Genomic DNA, 21,483 nt, shown 5'->3' on the forward strand with positions numbered 1-21,483 from the left:
TTTTCCACCTTCCTTTCACCTCTCTTCAAGAAAAAAATATCTTTGGGGAAATTCTTATACCTGGATTACAAAGAATTCTTCCCTTTCTCTTTTTTTATTTATTTTTTTATTCCTGCATTTATGGCTGCAGTTTGACAGTCAACAGAGGGGCTGCCACGATGATCTTAAAGAACAATAATTAAACCAAAGGGACAACAGATGAGGTGCTCCTGTGGGAGCCACAGAGGAAGGATAAAAACCCCACCAGGGAGCTTGCTTTCTGGCGATTGCTAGCCTGCTTCTGAGATAAGCACATGTTCACGTGTGCAGCATACAGGTTCTCGTTTACCCACTCCACAACAGGGTGCAGAGTCTGCTCTGTTCACCCTGTGGGCATGAGCAAGCTGGGTTGTGGAATATTCCAGAGGCTGCGGCCATGTGCTCGTTCATTCACTCATTCTGTCATTCACATATTCAACCAAAACACACCTTGTGTTCCAGGTACCACAGATGACATTGTAAGATCATCCCCTGATATGATATGATGCAACACGCAGTCTGGGGAGGAGGACGGACACGGAAATGAAATTACAGTAGGGTGTGGAGCCTGCTCGCCCAGCCATCTGCCCCATACATTTCCCATCTAGTGCTGCTAGCCCTGAGCAGCGGGTAGCCTGTGTTTTCCTCCCACCCTGAGCCATCACTAGGAGGGTTGGGTGTGGCCCCTAGGGACACCCTAGAGAAGTCATTGCAACATTGGCTTCCCGTTCCTGGGGAAAGTCCTGCAGAGCTCTGTTTTGTTAGCAGCTCATCCGTGGCAAGAACAGGCACCTACTGGGTCCCTTGCAAACATACAACTCCTCTAAAATAAAGGCTCAGGTGATAATAGGCCCCCAGAGACACACACACTACCTGCCGCGACACACCTATCCCTGCAGAACAGGAAGCACGCACGGCAACACATTCGCAGCTCCTACCATGAACGACAGACCCACAGGGTGTGTGTGTGCACACGTGCACGCACACACACACACACACACATGCACACCGTCTCACCAACTCTCATGTGACGGTAACAGACACCCACACAGGCACACACCCCAGCTCTGAGAACGACGCTGGTCTTCCCTGTTAAAAACACATGGAATCACATGGCCTTTCTCTCCCTTGGGCCTGTGTGGTTTCTCGCCCAGGGACCTAGCAGTGTGCCCCAGTGCCCAGGTGGCCAATCTGCATCAAACCCAAGTTCAGCCACTTAAGATGGTAAGAGGCAGGACTGACTAATGGTAATGACTCACCTTGAAACACTTACAAAATCCCAGCGCCCTTCCTTGCACACCCCACCCATCCATGCACAGTCACCAATCCGGGACTCAGAGTCCAGAAGCAGAGGTCACCCCGGTCTCCAGGGAGTCCACTGCAGACCCTGAGGACAGACACGCTTCGTCCGCACTCTTCTTGCTGTTCTTCCTCTTGGTCCCTGTTCCCTGCCCCACCCCAAGGTGACTACTGACATCTTCTTGATGTACTTGAGATTCAAAAAATGTGGACGGCTGAGTCACGCTGGTTGTGGGATTAGTGATCACTGTGTTTGTGCTCAATCACTTACTTCAAGAAGGTATTTAGCAAGTACCTACCAGGTGCCAGATAGCCAGCTACACTTTGGGTTAGAGAGATCTACGGAGCTCAGTAAATGCTCCAGGAAGCTCAAAGTGGGAAATATTCGCTGTTTCAGTGATGTTTATTTTCTCAACTGATTTCCTCACTAAATACAGTAAAATTCTCACAACTCTTCTTCCCTACATAAATTATTTATGTGACAATTATAAAATTTCTGAGACTATTCAATACAAGAGTGTGTGTACTGGTGAAAAATTTAAAACATGCTAAGTGTCTATTTACAGAAGAACTGATAAATTAATAAAAAATACACATTTTGTGATGGAATATTATAAAGCATATAAACAGGAATAAGTTATATACTTTTTTTATTTTTTAATTTATCCTCTTTCCTCTGCCTACCAATGTTAATGAATACAGCTCCAAACAGATTTTTTTTTTAAATTTGCAAAATACAGTGTGAAGCTATTAACACAAATATTCTCAAACATACACAGAATTTTACCTATAAAAAGTAAAAATGCGCTGTTCCTAAGCACATACACATGTGTGTAAAATTATAAATAATGGAAAATATGCACACCAGACTCTTACTAGCACCTGTCTCTGGGGAAGAAAGTGGGGAATAACTGTATTTGTTGACTTCCTGGTACCCATTAAGCATCGCTCCAAGTATTTAAGTAAATATCAATTTTTAAATCCTCATAATAGTGCTTGGAAATGAACACTTTCCTTATGTCTACTTTACAGGGACACAGAGATTTCAAGTTTAAGGCTCAAAGAGGACTTAACTTCATTAAGTTTAATTCCATGATATCTGAAATAAAGTGAAATGCATAAAATGAGCTCATCATATTCTTGATAGCTCTTTCTCTTTTCTATTTCACCTGATTGGCTATTCCTACCCTATACAAATAAAGATTAATGTTAAAGACAATAAAATTGGATGATAATTTCATTTGATTTCTCATGAGAAAACCTCCAATCAGGTGGCTAGATGGTTTGCCAACTTTGTATTATGACATAGATTTGTTTTAGAATTTCACCTATAAAAAGTAAAAATGCACCAGGCATGGTGGTACACTCCTGTGATCCCAGTGGCTTGGATTGCAAGTTCAAGGCCAGCTCCAGCAATTTAGAGAGGAGATCCTAAGCAACTCAGCAAGTCCCGGTCTCAAAATTTAAAAAAATATAAAAGGACTAGGAATGTGCCTCAGTGATTAAGTGCCCTTATGTTCAATCCCCAGTACCAAAATAAATTTAAAAATAAAAATAAAAATGTAAACATATGAAAATGTAAAAAAAAAAAATACAAACCGTACGACCAACAAACAATAACTAAAAATAATCATTGATTCATTGCAAGAAAGATCCCATCGTGATTTCTGTCCTGAGCAGCATTCTCCCTCTGAGCTAGGAACCCTGGAATTTCTTGGTCATCTGTTTTTCTGCCAATTGTTCAGAGTACTCATTTAAGTGTGACCTACAATTAAATTCTAAGGAAGAGACTTCTCGAGAGAGCCCTGCCATAATACTGAGAGGGACTCTAAAGGGGAAATCTGCAAGGGGAGCTTTTCATTTGCTAAAATAAATAACGGGGCAGCAGCATCTCTTGTGTTCTGTGGATTTTGATGGCCAGGAACAGCCATGGAGCCTACAAGAGATTTATGGAGAACAGCTGAGCAGTGTCTGCCTTCAGGACACGTCCTCAGAGATGCGGCCGGATGGGGTGAGCAAGATCCTACTGAGCCACCCCAGATGGGCTGTGTCGGGGGGCTTGTGGGTTTTTTTCCTACATTTGTTTAATAAAACAGGAATCGATTTACAAAAATGCCACTGTGAGAAATGCAAGAGGTTCAAATTTTTTTTTTTTAATTTCATAGTTCAAGTTTGAAAGATGGTGCTTGGGGATTTGAAAAGGCAGGATGCTCTTTTTAATTTATTTATCCCCCCCCCACCACCTTTGTTCACACACTTGACTGACACACTGACTTTCAGCTCAAGCCTTGGCCTCCCAGTACCCAACTAGGCCACCAGTATTTGTGAATGTGACTCTGTGGTTAAGCATTAAGTGCTGCACAGTAGAGCATAGTGTCCACGGACCTGGACAGGCAGACCTGGGTCTCCATACTCTGTCTAGAGCCTGTGTGTATTAGTCAAGCTACATGGAATTTCCAGAACTTGGTTTGCACATGTATTCCATATACACTATTAGGATCGTGGGCCAGTACTAATAGTATCCAGCTCCCAGGAGACGGTGGGCAGAAACCTTTTATGTGGTCAGTGCCTAGTAAACGTTAGCCAGCGACCAGGCTAGTCCTTTCAGGACAGCCATGACACAGGCCAGGAAGTAGCAGCCATCATAACAATGGCAGTTATGACCAGCATCATCTTCGTCACGGTCACCCGTCACAATTTTTATTACATTCACTGACCATCTAAGTGTAGACGGAAAGGACTTGGAAGTTCCGTTGCTGGGAGAAACTAGGAAAGAAAAAAAATGGAATTGAGGAAGAAAGAAGAAGAGGAGGAATCACCGAAGAAAGTGTGGAAAATATGTAAAAGACGAGAAAGCAGAAGTTCCAAAGGGTAGAACCAGATTTCCTGCCTCTCATTTTATACAGGTGCCTGAAGAGTCGGAAGTGTAACAGATAAGCCCACACCTGAGGGATTCCAGGTGTCTCCTTCTTGTCCCACTGACTCGGGGCCCAGGTGGCCGGCAACCCCCAAGCTGGCAGAACCCTCCTAGGCATCCACGGGGCTGCTTGCCTTTCTCCTTCTCAACGGTAGGAATTCTCTGGGCTCTCATATTTGATGCTGTGATCAGGTAGAGAAAATACATCCATGGATGCCTTTCCCTGTGGAAATACAATAGGGAAACTGGTCCCCACCATTTCTAAAAACATAAGCGACTGCCACAGTTGAGAGTGAGAAAAGGGACAGCCACTTGTACATTTTTCTGTTGACGAAAAGCTAGAAGTTAAAATGGACTCATTAACCAATTTGTGAAATGTGAGTGCTCTGGCAGTTGGGAGAGGGGCGGGGATGCAGAGAGAGGGGAACGGGGACACAGGGAGAGGCCAACTGAATGCAGAATGCACGTAGGTATCTTCCTGTGTCCTGTAGTTCAGAGCCATGTGGATCGGGCTCCCCAGCCCATGCAATCACAATCTCCAGACACCCTCTTGAGAATCTGCAAATCTGCATTTGCCCACATTCTCTGAGTGATGAGGGCACCCAGGACAGAGTGAGAACCACTGCCTCATTCCGGCTGCTGCGCCAAGACATTTATCCTGGGCCCTCCATATTTTCGGGGTTTCCTGGGAGATGTAAAGATTCTCCAGAGTTTCCCTGTGATGTCCCGGGAGGGGAGATTCCTTCCAGTTTTCAAAGATTTTGAAGTCTAAATAAAAAACCTCTGGCTTCGGAGAGTGTTTTGACGTGGTGGGACTCAGCAGCTCTAGCCCATCCCTGGTCCCCTGGTCCCCGGGTTCCACTGGGTTCCCACACGGCCTCTGTACCCTCCCCCATGGTGTGTGCAGCACATCCCCACACCAACATCAATGTCTTTGCATATTTGTTTAAAACAAGTCTCAGTTTCATTGATTTAGATATCTGTTATATCTTAAAACAAAGATGTCCGGGCAATCAGATTAGACGGTTGGTTCACATTCTCAACTGAACACTGTACCTTGCTCAAGTTTCGGAGTCTCAGGTCCACTTTTTTTTTGGAAAAACTGCAGTGAGAGAGGTTTTAAAACCAGGCTAATGCCAGACAGAGCCTGTCTTCTTGATTTGATCAGAGGGGCTGAAATGGTATTGAAAAGGGGACCTTACTTTCACTATGTAACTCAATGATCTTAAAACTGTCATCCATCGTATGACAGTCCTCGATGGACAACTCTGGATTAAAAGATGGTCAAGGGTGGGAAACTACAGGAAACTGGCAGACTTGGGCAGGGGAGGTAGCCATTAGAAGTTTCCACCGAAGGAGACAGTTGGAGCTTGCGGTCTGTAACCCTTTCCATAGAGACACAGCTTTATCTCCTTAGGTTTTTCTCACTTTCACTCCTGATGTGCTATACACCTTCACTCTTACAAACAGCATTTATTGAACACCAACTACCTGCTGGAACTTGTGGAATCAAAAGCAGCGAGATATAGCATTTGTCCCTCAAGTTTGACAAGGCTGGCGTCACAGTGATGATTTTAATCATTCAACATTTATTGACTACTTATTGTGCACAAGGTCCTGTTTCAAGTGCTTTGATGGTATTAATACTTTGCTTCTCCCAACAACTCAAAGAGGAAGTTTTCATTGCATTATTTTACCAATGTGGAAATCAAGGCATGGATTGGATTATTAACTTGTTAATATAATGACTCAAATTTATTGACCACTTACCATGTACAGGGCACTGTGCTAAGTGTGTTATCTGATTTATCTCAATTAATCCTCATAAAAAACCAATGAGATGAGTCCTTATATCAGGTCTGTTTTGCTAATGAGAAACCTTGAAACACCGGAAAGCAAAGATGCCTAAGGTCATGGGCAAGGAAATGGCCCAAGGGAGAGAAATGGAGCCCTTGTCCGTGTGACTCCGTGTCTGCCTCCTGACCTGGTGCTTGCACTGTCTGTAGGACTGCAGGAAAGAGGGTGGCCTCTTTCCCTGCACAATCAATTCTAGAATAAATGCAGGTCCACACACTTTTCCTTGTTTCCTTTGGCTTTATGTGATGATCGTTACTATCCAAAGTACAGGTATGAAGACACGAATTGGTGTGAATATACTATGTATACAACCAGAGATATGAAAAATTGTGCTCTCTATGTGTAATAAGAATTGTAATGCATCCCGCTGTCATATATAAATAAAAAAATAAAATGGCAGACTGACCATTTTCAGTAAGACCATCACTTGCACAACTAGAAAAATGTGAGAGAGAATTGGAGAAAATATTAATAAAATCGATATAGTCAGATTGTGCAGACGACGTTATAGATTCCTCTCACTCACCCCCGACCTGCGATTCTGGTCTCTCCCTTTAGACCAGTCCTGTCTCCACCTCAATCTGGCTTTGACTGGCTGAGGCAGAAGGCTCTGAGCATTGGCAAGCTTGCATCCTCTATGCCCTGTAAATAGTCGAGCAGCTACAAAGAACCCAGGAAAACCTGCCTGCTCCTGCGCCTCGGAGGCCTCCTATCTCAGCCTCCTATCTCAGCCTCCTATCTCAGCAGGGTCCCCAGCTCTTCCTCACTGTGGTTCCATGGTGGCCCCATTTGCTCTGTCACCCCAGGGTTCCTGGTTGTCCCTCTGGCTCCCAGTAGGCTCCAGCTCCCTACTTTGAGCCAGGCCTGGCCCTGTCATCACTCAGGCACTTGCTCCTCTCTCCCCAAGGCTCTACTCCAGACCCAGTGTCCTTCTACAGCGAGGGACACTTTTTGACCATCTTGTCCGAAACAACACATTCCCGTCTTGCCGTCTCCTTTATCCTCTTTTAATTTTCTTCCTACAAATTCCTTCATGATAGGGTGGGATTTGTCTGCTAGATGGCCCCTGACTTGTCCTCACACTAAATATAAGCTCCTCAAAGGTTTCACAGGGGACCCGGGACACAGCCGACCTTCAGCAACACTCTCAGGTGCTCTCCAGGATCCCTATGTCTCTGTCCTAAGATGCACCTCAATGGGCAGCCAGCCAGCTCCCCCTCCTCTTGTGTCCATCAGAAGGCAACAACTAGAAACCGAAGAAGGTGGCGTTAACGAGAAACAGCCAGTAACCTTCCCCAGTAGCTTAACAACCCCCAGCCTGCTGCCTGGTCCTGGGGAACCAGCACAGGCCCCCAGGTGGGGCAGGGGGCAGAGCTGCCAGGTCCCGGGAAGCTGGGAGAACCTGCAGGCTGGGCCAGAGACAGCTGAAGAACAGGAGGGGAGAGGCTGACCCTCAGGGGTCAGACGCCATGACCCTCCATTGTCCCTCACCTCCAACAGGTACGAACCAGGCTCCATCTGGGCATAACTGGGTCTATGTCTAAAATGCACGTGATCAGCAAGCACTTCTGTGAGGTGAATAAGCAATGCTTCCCACGTGAAGAGGCTCCCCTGCTCTCCTACCGAAGGCTGGGGTGGGTGTCAGGGTGAACAAAACACAAGTTCATTACTAACATCAGTCTTTTGTCCTTAGTGTTTTCTAAACTGATACATATTCAAAGTACACCGATGATCATGACTGGTATGGAGGTCTGTCAAAAATTTAAGATGTGTGAAACAGACCCTGATATTTGATATTCTTATTTGGTGCCTCACAGGTACCAAGGACTAACCCAGCCAGGTACCTAGATTTCTACCAGTTGCTGCAAGAACCACCCCCCCTGCCCCCCCACCCCCCCCACACACACAATGGAAGATTGAAAGAATAAAGATATTTGTTTACAAAGCTGACCCTTTTTGAATGCCAGGCCATACCACAGGCTTTATCCACATCCCATTGTCCAGTTGTCACAAACGGAATGTGAGGTGAACAATACCCTTATCCCTGGCATGACAGATGAGGAGACCAAGGTGCATCCAGTTCCGAGTTCCGGAACCGCCTCCAAGCACACAGCTGGCTGGGGGAGTGGGAGGGGCTGAGCTGGGTCCCAGGTTTGACTGGCACTTGGGCTTGCCTTTACTGGCCTCATCAAAGTCACCCACCCCAGCAGCAGCAGTCTCTCTGTGAAGGCCAGGAGTGTGTTTTTATCTGACGATTCCACCACAGCCATCCCAAGCATCTGCTTCAGTCCCTGGGGGGCTGGTCAGACAACAGGTGGATGCCCAGATCCAGGTCCATTGTACCTTTGGAACACAGGCAAAAATATTCCACTAATGGCCCCGCCAGATGGCTCTCCTGCTGGAACCACAGTGGAATCCCATCAACCTAGAATGGAATCCAGAAGGCCATCCGCACTCTGCCCCTGTCTCATTGCTCAAGACTCTCCTCCATCTTCACCCAGCCAGATCCACTGGCCTTGGCATTCCTCAGACAAGCAAGTCCATTCTGATCTCAGGACCTTGGTATCTGCTGCTCCTTCTGCCCAGGATGCTTCTACCAACTCAATGGTTGGCTGGACTCTCACTTTTTCAGTCCTGACGGAATCACCACTTGAGAAATTCCACTCTTGACTACCCTATTTAAAGGGGAAATCCTCCCAGCTCTTTCTCTAGGAAGCCAAATAATTCTGGTTTACTTTTATGAAATGCAATTAGCACTATTCAATAAATATATTGAATCATTGTGTAATTTTTTGTGCATTAGCATTTTTGGTCTCCCTCACAAAAATATTAACTGTGTCAGGGGCAGGAAAATTTTTCTTTCTTTTTTTTTTTTTTCCTACTGCTATATCCTCAGCATTGAAGATGATGCCTGGTGCATAGTAGGTGTGCAATCAATGTTGGCTGAATGAAGGAATGAATGCACAAATACATGATTACCTATATGAACCTTTTGCATATATGACAGTAGTTGACCTGTAGGTCCACATCCTGGCACAAGTGCAGGCATCACAATAGACGCAAGGCAAGAGGGTCCTCCTTGGCAAATCGCCATGGCCACTCCAGATAAACAATCACAAGAAAAGAGCAACTTGGGCCTTGAAGAGAGGGAGAGCTGAGTTTCAAACCCAACTTGATTGAATGAGTTATCCTGCGGGTTATCTACATCCCTGTCACTAAAACAGGGATTGCATCTGCATGTATGCATAGGATGATATAAGGAATGAGACTCAGCTCAGGTGTCCCCAACACTGAGAGGCCTCCCCTGACCATCCACACTTATGCTGTCCCAATATCTGCTTTCATAATTTTGTTGTTATGAAATGATTGTCATCATAAAGTATTTTTCTATATGAAAATTATCTTTTCCTTTACACAATTACGTGTATGTTCTCTGGCTTCCCTCAACTGGAAGGCAAGGTCCACCAAGAATCAGAGCCATACGATCCACCCCCGGGGCCCCAGCTAATAGAGCAGGACCTGGCACATAGTAGGAACTCAAGAAGTAATTGCTATTTAATTGAATAAAGGTCAATGTACAAAGCATTTGGTACAGTGCCTGGTATATCATGAGTGCTCACATCACAGCAGGTATCATGGCTGCTGTCATAGATGGCATAGCTAGCACCGTAATTCCTGCTTCTGAAGAAAGGTTTTTGAGCTGCTTCAGGGGTCCAAAAAGCCCAGCATAAGCCTGCCTCAGGACCGGAGGCTACAACATCCCTTGGCCATTGTATTTCTAGTTTTAAAAATCCAAATGCACCCCTGCCTGATTTCTTTCCATTCCTTGGACTCCTGGGTCTATGATAATTGGTGCGTAGCTCATTTCCCTTCTGGTATAAATTTTCCAAGGTCTGGCTATTTAGAGTAAAAACACACTTTCCCTCATATCCACATGGGAGCTACCAGGTTCTGAGTACTTTCTCAGGCCCAGTCTCATACAACCCTTTCAACAAACCTGGGACATAAGAAGAACTATAACTGGCCCCATTTTATAGATTAGAAAGTAGAGGCAGGGATTGGAGTGGGTGGACCAAGCTGACTCGGCCAACCAGGAGAAGTAACCTAGAGACCTGAACTTGGACGAGCCTGACTCCAAGACGTGCATACCTCATTCCTCTCCCGTGAGGCCCATCTTCAGAGCTTGCTTGGGGCTACCTACCGGGATGGTGCAAAGCTGCAACCAGAACCCCAGTCACTTCCTCTCATTCCACCGCTCCAGCCACAATCTAAAAGCTAGTCCCAAGGGGGAAAACAAGAAGACACGCAAAGCAATGTACCCAACTTTCTAATAAAGGAAAATAGCTGAAGGCAATTCTGATATAAAGCTCACTTACAGCTTTTCATTTTGGCATTTCTTCTGTACCAAATGGTACCAAACGCATGGAATAGATTTAGTTCTGCAGCATCATCTAGCCCAGCAGCTACATTCATATCTCCCTGGGGTGTAAGAGAAAGGCTCCTAAATACACAGAAAATTCCAAGGATCTGATAAATTGAAGTGATTTAAAATAAGCCTCACGCTTAATTTATATAGAAATATTTGCATGCTGTTGTTCTCACTTGCACAAGTGGTTTTTACCCTATAGACAACCTTGACCCCTGTCTTATTTTTGTGATTCCCATATCCCCGGATTTCACGGATTTTTCATGATCCAGTCAAGCAATATGAAAGTTTTTTTGCAAATTCATTACAGGCAGAATGGCTGCTGCCAACTCTTTTTATCTCATGTTGCCCTTCGAAACTATTTTCATTAAAAACAATAACTGTGTTCTGCCCACCTTAATATCTACACTGTATAATTTCCATAGAAATGGCTTAGATGTGGCTTTAAGAAGAAAGCTCAGGGGTGAGTTCAGAGAATTCGTTCAGTTCTGAAAGCACTCAACTAATGAAGCTCAGCGATCTTAATTTTTTGCTAGCAAAAACTGCAGAATGCTTTCTGTCTCCCCCCACCCCCTCTCTTTTTAACCCACCTTAGAGTCTAGCAGCTTTGTGCAAACATGAGACCTTCCCTTTAGCATAAATGGACACTATAGCTTTTCAATTAAATTAGTCTTTGGAGAGAGATGCAGAAGAGCTAAAAAGCTCCTTAAAAATCTTCCCTGCTTCAGCGCTCCTCATTTGCCAAGAGGAAATGTGTAGTTAAAATGCAATCTTATTTTCTTCTTATCCTGCTGAAACAAAGTTTTCAATCTTGGACCCTGAGCTAGATCTGTCAGCTTCTCAGTGGTTTCCTTTGAGTTCGTATGTCCATTTTGGTTATCTAAAACTAATTTTTAAGAGTTATACATTATCATCTTTGGGGATCCAGAGAGAGCTTATCAGATCCAATTTCAGGTTGGGGGACTAGGAACAGGAGTATTTAATTTTTGTTGTTGTTGTTGTTGTTTTTTGAAGTAAGACAGGTGGCAAGGGAATTCTCATTTAGGTGAGCAAAATTCAAGACAAATGCTTTCAGAAATGATCCAGGTATTTTTTTTTTCCTCTGTAATTTCTCTAAGCTCATTATCTCTAAAACTTTTGCATTGTACGTTTCCCTGTTGTTAGGCATAGCTAAATAATACTGATGTATTAATAATAGGATTATCTAGCTATGCCTTTTGAATTTTAATTTCTAAAATTTCAAATAATTTTAGGCATTACTTTGGCATCCCAGGATATTTGAGGATGCCCAGGGGACATCTTTTTCTATGGAGATAAGGCAAAAGATTGAGAGAGGCAACAATTGGAGATTCCAAATGGCCATTTTAATGACTTTCAAATACCTCCGAATTATTTAATCATTTCATCCGTGGAGTTTGCTTTGGAAACAAATATATCAGCAATTCCCACTTGCATCTTGTATTCTTTTCTGCGTGCCTGTGTATGTACATAATGTCCTCAGAACAGACCTGAGTCCGATGCCCTCGTGATCATTTCTAGAACAAAAATGAACCAACTGAACACACAGGCACATGCTCCAGACACTCGCTCCTCACGTAGGCAGTAAAGGGGACAGGGAGTCCGCAGAAGGGCCTCTCCAGCAGTTTGCAGACAGAGTCCCGTAGGGGACAGTGGGGCTCTGAAGTCTCTAATTTTTATTACCATTTCTTAAAAACCTCTTGGTGTGCCTTGAGAGCCATTTTGAAACACATTATCTATAACCTCCCCCTGAAAACAAAGTTTTTAAAACAAGCAACTAAAAAGTCAGAAGTAAGTAAAAAAAAAAAAACAAAACCAAGAAATTATAAATCTAATAAAAGGTGTCATCTGATAGAAGTCTGTAAATATGTGGTGTTTTTCTTCCTGCAATATCCAGGTAATCAAGCCAGCTCTCTCAGGGAGGTGATTTCTTACGTGGATAGAATGATGAGGCCCCTTCAGATCTGAAGAACAGTCTGCCAGAGCTTACTCAAAGGAACATGAGAATTTCTAACTTTAAATGGAACTTGTGAAACTTAAACATTTTTTTTAAAAAACAAAATACAAATTACTGAGAAGTGGTTATAAAACCCTCTTCTAGGGTGAGCTGAATTCATGAAGGTAGAATCTGAGCTTGCCCTGATCACCAACTGTAGTCAAAGACATTCTGCATTTATCATAACATTAGAAAATAAAAATAAATTTTTCTGGAAGAAATGAAAATACAGCAGTGTTCTCAACTTGCAAAGCAATAAAATTATTTGTGTGCCAAGCTTCTTTTAATACCACTGTGATTTTTTTTCTAAAAGTCGTTCAATTTGATTGTAATTAAATATGTAATGAAAAAGCACTGCTTCAGGGAAGCCATGCAAGACATCCTCTAACTGTTAGTTTAATGTATTTCCAACTGACTTTGCATCGAACGAAAATGATACTGTGTGTATGCCTCGTCTTAATCTAGAATTTGTTAGGCAATTCCACATTTGTTTTTTTTAAAAAGGGGACCTGGGTGGATGGAGGCCTGGCCTTCACAGTGGTGCCCGAGTTTTCCCAAACCACAGCGTTGCTACAGAAAAAGGATAGCATAAACAGAGTGATAGACAGGAAGCTTGACTCTGGACATTTACCTCGTGTCAGCTAATTGCAGACCCAGCACAAACAGGAACAGGGCCTAGCTATTCTTCTTGGCTGCTTTTCCTAAGCTCAGCTGCAGGGATGAGCAGAAGTGCATCATTTCATTGGCCTTAAATAATGCCCGGCTCAGTCCCCTTTAAAACCTGATACTTGAGAGCCCAATTCCCAAGCCACTGGGAGAAGAATTAGACCAATCCAGGTATTATCCAGCTGGGGAAATATTGCCTCAAGTGAGTGGGAAGTCAGCAGGGAGGAAACGACAACCTAAGACCTCTGTTGGAGAATGTGACACAGGTCAAGATGCCAAAGAGATCTCTGTGGGGTCTGAAGCTTCCCCAGGTGTAGCAATAAGGAACAAGGTGACCGGGAGAGAAAAAGAAGCACAAAGTGGCAGGAAAAGAATAGTAGACATTTCTGAGGACTGTTCTACCCTGCCCAAATGTAGCATCCGATGTCCAACCCCGAGCCTCAGAGACTACACTGTCCAGAAGTTTTCCAGAGCCCTCTCCCTTACCTAGTGTCCCTGAGATCTCCCTGTCACTTGCAATCTGCTGATTAGGGTTAATGTATTATGTCCTGATATGGCAGATTAAAAATGAAATCAATAAATGCCTAAAACAAATGGGCTTTTGAGATGTCCCATTCAATCTGGGTCTTTAAGGGTGAGGTGAGGGGTGGGAGAAGGAAATCAGGAGGCCAGGGGGAAAGGACCACTTAAGCAATCGATTTCAATCCAAAACACTGCGTGACAAAGCGGTTTCTAGGTACCTGTCCTTCCTTTTCCAGGGATCTACCTTAAATAACAAGAGCAACCAAAATAGTTTGTGCCGCTGAGGTTTTATTGTGTGTGTGTATGTGTTTGTTTTTTCCCCCACTTATCTCAAAAATCATACTGTTTGGATAAGCAAAGGGATCTAAAGCATAAGACATTTAAATGTTCAAAATATGAACTTGTCTGTCTGAAGGATGTGTAGGCAAAGTGAGAACGTCAGGGGATACTACCCAGATTCCTGTTCTCTTGAATCCTGCCCCACCTGCCAGCAAATTAAAGGTCAACTGCACCCTGAGCTGCCGGTCCCCTCTCTCCCAGCTAGTTGAGATTTCTGGGACCTCACCCATTAATCCAGAGTCATCGCTCTCCCAAGGTGGAGGGAGAGATCTCTCAGGTCATTTCTACCCTACTGCAGTGTTCAGTGTTGTCCCTGCTGAATACGTTTTCCCCGTAAATAACCTGTGCTATTAAGGTGCAAATTGCAACTTTTAAGTAATGATTGCTAATAGTCTAATGTTTACTGCCACACAAGGACATTCATGAAAACAAAATCTGCATTATTCATCTCCATATTAAATAAACAAAATAAATTGAGGGAGCTGTTCTTTCCTGCAAGACTCTCCAAAGATCTGAATTATCAGAAAGCTTCAGAAAGTCTGCCAGAAGGGAACGTAGAACATCTTGTTGTTTGGGGTGAGCAGAGGCAGAATCCTGTAACTTATGTACATGTGAGGTATTCACATGCACATGATCACAAAAGATTTTGTGTACTATTGCAACTGGCTGACATTGATATAAAACAAATAGCTCAGGGTGGTGAAATAAAATATGTATCACATATGTATGTGGACAGTGGCTGAGATGGATGGTCAAGGATGGAAAGGTTCAAGGATGTGTACAATTTTGCATTTTTAAGCACTCTGCATCCTACAAAAAAGCATATCAAAACATGATTCTGTTTTATTTTGCCTTTCTGCCATATTCTTTATCTTATCTAAAATGGATAGGGGGAAAAGATGCAGGTACTGAATCCTGCAATACTTTCAGGGGAAAGAGGGTGCATTTTAGTGGTGAGTGAGAAATACATCCAAGGAAGGGGAGCCAAGCACGTCCGCGCACACACGAACCTCTGGGGTACTGCAGATGGATTTCTCAACTTTTTTTTTCTTGCCCTAAGTAATAGTATAATATAATGGCATAGCTTTAGAAAGCCAGGAAAAATAACATTTCAGAGGGAAATGTTCTGACTTAGCTGTTTCCTTAAAGAGAATTGCCTACCTCACTTCCCCTCCCCCGGCAGGGGGAGGAATATAACAAATAAAGACTAAAATTCCCCATCCCTTACTGTCTTGTCCTGTTTGTTCTATTTGGATACCTGCTTTATTAGAAAGTTCCGCAATGGATTCCTCGAAACGTGGCACTTAAAGCAAATAAATGCAAAGGAATCTAATAGGCTCGAACAGTTCTTGGGAGAAAGAGCTCTAAGAGGGCCTCAGCTCTGATTCACTTCCAAGCTTTTTGTATCTTCCATTATTCATTAATCAAACTAGAAATCAAGCTTTCAGCATCCGTCCATGGGGGTAATTACTTACAGTTGTGCATTGTGTTTAATATTAAGCAGAGATAAAAGTTAGCCTGGCCACCTTTACCCCTTCCCCGCATGTTACCTGGCTGAAGAACCCCAAAGTGACTAACTTTGCTTGTGAGTGGCCACTGCCACTGAAACCGAGGAGGGTGCTGATGACCCCGGACGAGGGGAAGAGATTGCATGAAAGACTCTCTGCTGTATTAATATGTGAGCAAATAAATACCACAAGAGGGGCCTCCCTGTGTACAAAACGAATTACTCCCTTTCAACTTGAAAGGATTTCCACTTCTTTCAGTGAAAATAATGAGAGCCATGAAAACAAACATAAAATCACTAGGATTACAATAGACCAGAAAACTGAAACTACAGTCACAAGTTTCTAACCCACACGTGCATGCATGTACATACCCACACACATACACATACTACAATATATATAGGCTAGCCAGCACCAATAGATATCAACTTAGTGAAAGGATCTAATTTAAATAATGTGATGCAGTGTTAGGTTATGTACACCTGGATCCTCATTGATCAGACGATGATTATAATCAAAGTGGTGCAATTCTGAGCAATGCACTTTTTGTAATGAGCTTAGGAAAGGAGACATGTCCAGTCATTCTGGTAATTTAAATTACTGCCTAGTTGTTGATGGCCTTTACCGGAACAACAAGAGGGAAAAAAAAAAAGTAATTTTCAGGGCAGTATCACTTCTTGCTGGACCGAAGCCCAGGGTTCTCTTTCGGGACAACAATGAGGACGTTATCTCAAATCATCTAGCTACACTTAAACTTGTGTTGTCAGAACTAGACGGCGCAGGCTCACTCTTCCCGAGTCTCGAAGGCCACTGCACACTCTCACATTGTCAGATTGCAAAGCAGTCTAAGTTTTTAAAAATAAGGGAGCTATTGTTTTCAAAAGAGGTAGCTAGAGTTGCAGAAAGAAAACCTCACTGCCTAGGCAAGTTCCAAATACATATGGTGGTACACATAGTTAATGATTTTGCTTGTAAGGAGACAACTGAAAAACATGCAAAGCTTTATAAATGATATTTCCGCAGGCAACTCACACCAACCTACAAACGTTACAGAAGCAGTTCTGCGGCTCAGAAGGGAAGGTAACTGTGGATATTGCAAAGCACATGGATTCCCATTCAGGCTGGGATCAGGCAACACGATGGAGAACCAGCTTGGCCGTTCAGCGTGTTCAGATACAACTACCCACTTTCCCCAGATTTGTAACTAACTTTGAATTTCTTCTAAGGGTAACTTTGCAAAGTTTATCAAACTGTTCCACTGAACTTCTCCCTGTGTTTTACTCAAGCTGGAACAGAATAAAATGTGGGTGGGTTTACAGAAGACCAGTCTTAACAACTACTGCCTAAAGCAAAGGGCAAAGACAGAGAGAGAGGAAAGAAAAACAAGAAAAAAAGAAAAAAAAAAAAACACCAACAACACAAACTTTTTGCTAAAGTCCTGATTCAACTAAAGGACACAAAGAAATAAAACGCCCACATGAAAAGCCAAACAAGATAATAATTGTGCATGTCTGGCTCTGAATATAGAGGGCAAGGCTTGCGTCACTGGCACTCTGAGTTACCATGGTGAGTGATTTATTGATATATATCAAGAATGAATAGATCAAAGCCAGTGAGATGACAGGTGATCAATCAAATGTCAAATCAAAACCAGCAATCAAGTGGAAAGCTGATTTTTCAGTGGGTGGGTCTGGCAGAAGAAAATGAACTTTCATATTACACTTCCGAGAAACAAAACCCCAGCATACGATTAAAAAAGCAATTAAGCAACCCAAAAGGAAGGGGAAAAAAAAAAAAAGGAAATCTCTTGGAAGATCTACCAGTACTGATCCATGAACCTGTCTCTATTTGGGTGGTGGTGGTGGCAGGGGTGGGGGATCAATTGGTAAATAAAGATGCAGATGGGATAGTTCCTATCACACAAATCAATTCACAAAGTTTGCAACTCTGAGCGAAGAAAATCCTGAGCTGCTTAAATTTCTATGGTGACACCCCCACCCCCTTTTATTAAGAGAATGGAGGGGTTTGATTAGATTTCTAAAGGTGGATCCTTTTATAAACCACATTCAAAGGTTCGTCCATTTCCTGGGGTGCTTTCTCACCTTGGTGATCAAGGCTGAACTCCAGTGACTTTCCCCAACGCCAGTTTGCAACCCGGGCTTGGGCATGCCTCACACTTCAGTGCCCCAAGCCCCAGCGAGAGGAGACACTGTCCCTGGAGGCCAGAAGCCGCTGGCACTGACCACGCGGAGGGATGCGGGGGTGGAGGGGCCGTCTCCCTACTCTGCACCCCCAAATCCTCAATCCAACTTTGGCTCCAGAGGCAAGAAACAGACTGGGAGAAAAGTTAGGGGTGGGGTAGAGGGTGGAGGAAAAAGTTTAAGGAGGGAAGGCTTGGTGGGATAGCTCCCCCCTACCCAACCGGAGCCTGGAAGCGGGAGGACTGGGGCGATCCGAGAAAGCGAGAGAGGATGGGGTCCTTAGCGGGGCACCCGGAGCAAAGTCCCCCCGAAAGCTGCAGGGGTGGCGCCCCGGGCGCCCCGGGGCCAGGAGGGCTGGCGAGGAGCTGGGCGCGAGGCCGCCGGGCCAGCCCCGAGCGGAGCTGTTCTCTTACCTGCCGCCCGCCGGGGTGCCTGCTGTTTCCGCCTTGGCATATCGCTCTACTTCGCTCCAGTCCCACTTCTGGCGCCCCAGCCCCGAGCCGCGCGCGGGGGCCCGCTGTCTCTCTCGCCTCTCTGGGTCTCCTCCGCCTCTTGCCCGGTGGCTCCTAGGACGTCACTCGGCCTCTGTCCCCCTGACGATCCCCCCAGTAACTCCTCCACCACGGGCCAGAGACCCCCCTCTCTGGGTGGCAGACACGGTGGCTTGTGCCGGCTGGTTTGAAGTGGAGGTTGGCTCTGCCTTGTTTGTTTGTTTTGTTTTGTTTTTTTCCTCTCTCTCTCCTCTCTCTTTTTGTTTTTTGCTTTTGGAATTTTTTTTTTGTTGTTGTTGTTTTTGCGCTTTTTTTTTTTTTTTTTTTTTTTTTTTTTGTGACTGGTGAGACACTTGATTTCTTTATTAAACATCCAAGACCGGGTTCAGATGGAAGGGACCGGGGGCGCACACGCGCCACACGCACACGCGCGCGTAAAGATAAGGGGAAAAACCCCAATCCTGGGAAGGTAGTAGGTTTCTTCTTCTTCTTTTTCTTCTTCTTCTTCCTTCTCCTCTTTCCCTCCTCCTCCTCCACCTCCTCCTCCTCCTCCACCTCCTCCTCCACCTCCTCTCCTCTTCCTCCTCCTCCTCCTCCTCCCAGATCTCGATGGCGGACTCGCGCAGGGGGAGAGATCACTCACGGTAGGTCTGTGGCTGCTGTCAGATCCCCGTCTGTGAGTGATATGCGAGAGGACAGGCGCGGGTTTGGGAAAGACAGAAAATCTGGAATTCACTCACACACACACACACACACACACACACGCACACACAGACACACGCACGCACTCTCGCTTCCTCTCCCACACACACTCACACCCCCCACATATGCACACACACACACACACACACACACACACAAACACACACGCACTCTCTCACACACACAAGACAGGGCGAGGCGATGCCAGCAAACATCGATCCCGCTGAACAAACTGAACATTAACAAACTCCTCCTCCTCCTCCTCTCCCCGCGACCTGATGACAGGGAGAAATTTACTCCCCAGCCGCAGAGCGCCAGGCAGAGGGAGTCTATTAAAGGGACAGCGTCCCGCCGGGGAGAGGGGCTGGAGGCAGGAGACCCCGGCCTGCCAAGCCCCTGCTCTGGCAGGGCACTCCTCGCGTTGGAGAGGGCGTGCCCACCCGGCGCCGGGACACCCCTCCCGGAGGGGGAAGGGGAGGGGGCGGGGAAGTGAGGGGGTAGTGGAAAATGGGGAGTGGGGGTGGGGAGAGGGGTGCAGGTGGGGAGGAGGGGATAAGGAGGAAAGGGAACAGGCTGGTGGTTAAACTTGGAAGCTGGGGAGAAGCGCACAGAGGGCCAGAGGGCCTGACCAGCGGGGGATCAGCAACAATATCTTTTGCTTAGAGCAGAGTAGGAGTAGGGGACCTTATCCAAAGATGACCTCCATTCTCTCAGCCTTAACCTGACTCCCTAAAATGTCCTGCCAGGCCCTTTTAGTGACTCTGTCCCTCCCACCTTCTTGCTTATCAATGGATGGTCATTTAAAAGAAAACCTCCCTTGGCCTTTTGATAGACAAATCTCATAGTGTCTTTTTGTTCCTTTGAACAGTGTTTATTGAGCGCTTACTATGTACCTATTGTGGAGACACAACAGCCATAGAGAAAGGGAAAGTCCTAGCCCTATTGGTGTTTATATTATACTGGAGAGAGAGCAGACAAGTAGCCCCCTGATATCTCGTCTTTGCTTACATGCCACCTTCTCCCAGAGGTCCACCTTACAATCCCCCCCACCCCAACATACTCCTCATCCCATTTCTCCTTTTTTATTTTGGGCTTATCAGTGTGGCACATGTTATGTACAGTTTTCTCTTCGGCTAATTGTCTGAGACCCTCTCTAGAATATAAGCTCTGTTGAGAAGACAAGATTTTTGCCTCTTTTGTTCTATTATTTCCCCAGTGATGGCAAAGCCCAAGGCATTTTGTTAGGGAACCCCTCCCCCAAATTTTGTGGGCTGGATGAAAAGTAAGCAAACACATATACACTGTAGTTTCAGATCAATGAGCCCCAGGAAGATGTTAAAAACCTGGCACTGTGATAGGCCCCGAAGGGGGAGGTGACTCCAGAGTCCATGCTGGAGACATCACTCCAGCTGAGCCAGACAGAAGCCAGTGTGTGATCTTTGAGTGCCTCTGCAGGCCAGGCACTGCTCAAGGTGCTGTGGACCCATCTGTGAGCAGGGTGATCTGAACCCTGCCCTCAGGGAACTCTCCATCCAGTGGGAGAGCAAACAAGTCAGAGGTGAGGGATGCAGGTGGTGGGGGTGTCTTGGAACTGGTGGGGAACCTGTAGAGAGGAAGGATGGTGAGCAGGAGGGCTGGGCGAGGCAAGTCCAAGTTGAGTTCTAAACATGAAGAAAGGGAATTCACACAGAGGCCCTCTCTTCAAAAGACAGGCAAAGTCCAAATGCTTCTGCTTTCTGCATTAAGATCTCTACCTCTAGGCCCTCATGAAGATGCACATTCCTGGTCCTTACCCTGGAATAAGTTTTTCTCACTATGGTAGTATTGGCATTTGGGGCCAGATCTTTCTGTGTTGGAAGGGGCACAAGGCAAAATGTTAGCAGCATCCCTGGCCACTACCCACCAGAGGACAGACCCTTCTACCCCATTCGCCACCAAAAAAAAAAAAAAAAAAAAAAAAAAATTGACTTCAGATTGTTCAATGTCCCCTGGGAGCAAAATTGCCCCTCATTGAGCACTACTATCTCGGACCTTCAAAATCAGAAGATTCCAGATGACAGCTTAGGAATCTACATTTTGAATGATCAACCCCAGCCCCATAAATGACTCCCCTGTGCACTGCAGTATAAGAATTTCTGCCAAAAAACCCCCCTTTTTTTTAAATCAGGCAAACCTGATATTGCTAACTATAAAAACCAAGTCATGCTTACATATTAATATAATTTAGGGTCCCAAGAAGGGACTTGTCTTTGTGACTATTGTGATGGAATTTCACCCATACCTGTTCCTTCTTCCTCCCCATGGACCCACCCCAAGTGAGGCCTGACCACGGAGCCTGGGATGCCTCCCACCTACAACCCACCCACCTGCCCCCTTTGCCCTCTCATGTGCAATTATCAGGCATGACTAATTCCACCAATATCTGTCTTAACACTTCCTTTAGGCTATAGGAAACTTGACTTTCCCATGCTACTTGTTAGCCACAATGTGTTGCCGTCCCTGTTTGCAAAGTCTTGTCTCATC

General features: G+C 45.1%; 1 protein-coding gene across 1 annotated transcript in view; it reads right to left on the reverse strand.

Annotated features, from left to right (window-relative positions):
• Nucleotides 1-18,774, reverse strand: part of Tshz2 (teashirt zinc finger homeobox 2) — a 246,627-nt gene extending 227,853 nt beyond the window's left edge. The window contains exon 1 of the mRNA XM_027946440.2: nt 18,181-18,774. Coding sequence (XP_027802241.1) covers nt 18,181-18,220 — 40 coding nt within the window. The 5' untranslated portion in view covers nt 18,221-18,774. The remainder of the gene's footprint in view (nt 1-18,180) is intronic.
• Nucleotides 18,775-21,483: the final 2,709 nt, after the last annotated feature.

This window comes from Marmota flaviventris, chromosome 2 (genome assembly GCF_047511675.1).
Source record: "Marmota flaviventris isolate mMarFla1 chromosome 2, mMarFla1.hap1, whole genome shotgun sequence".
Lineage (NCBI taxonomy): Eukaryota > Metazoa > Chordata > Mammalia > Rodentia > Sciuridae > Marmota > Marmota flaviventris.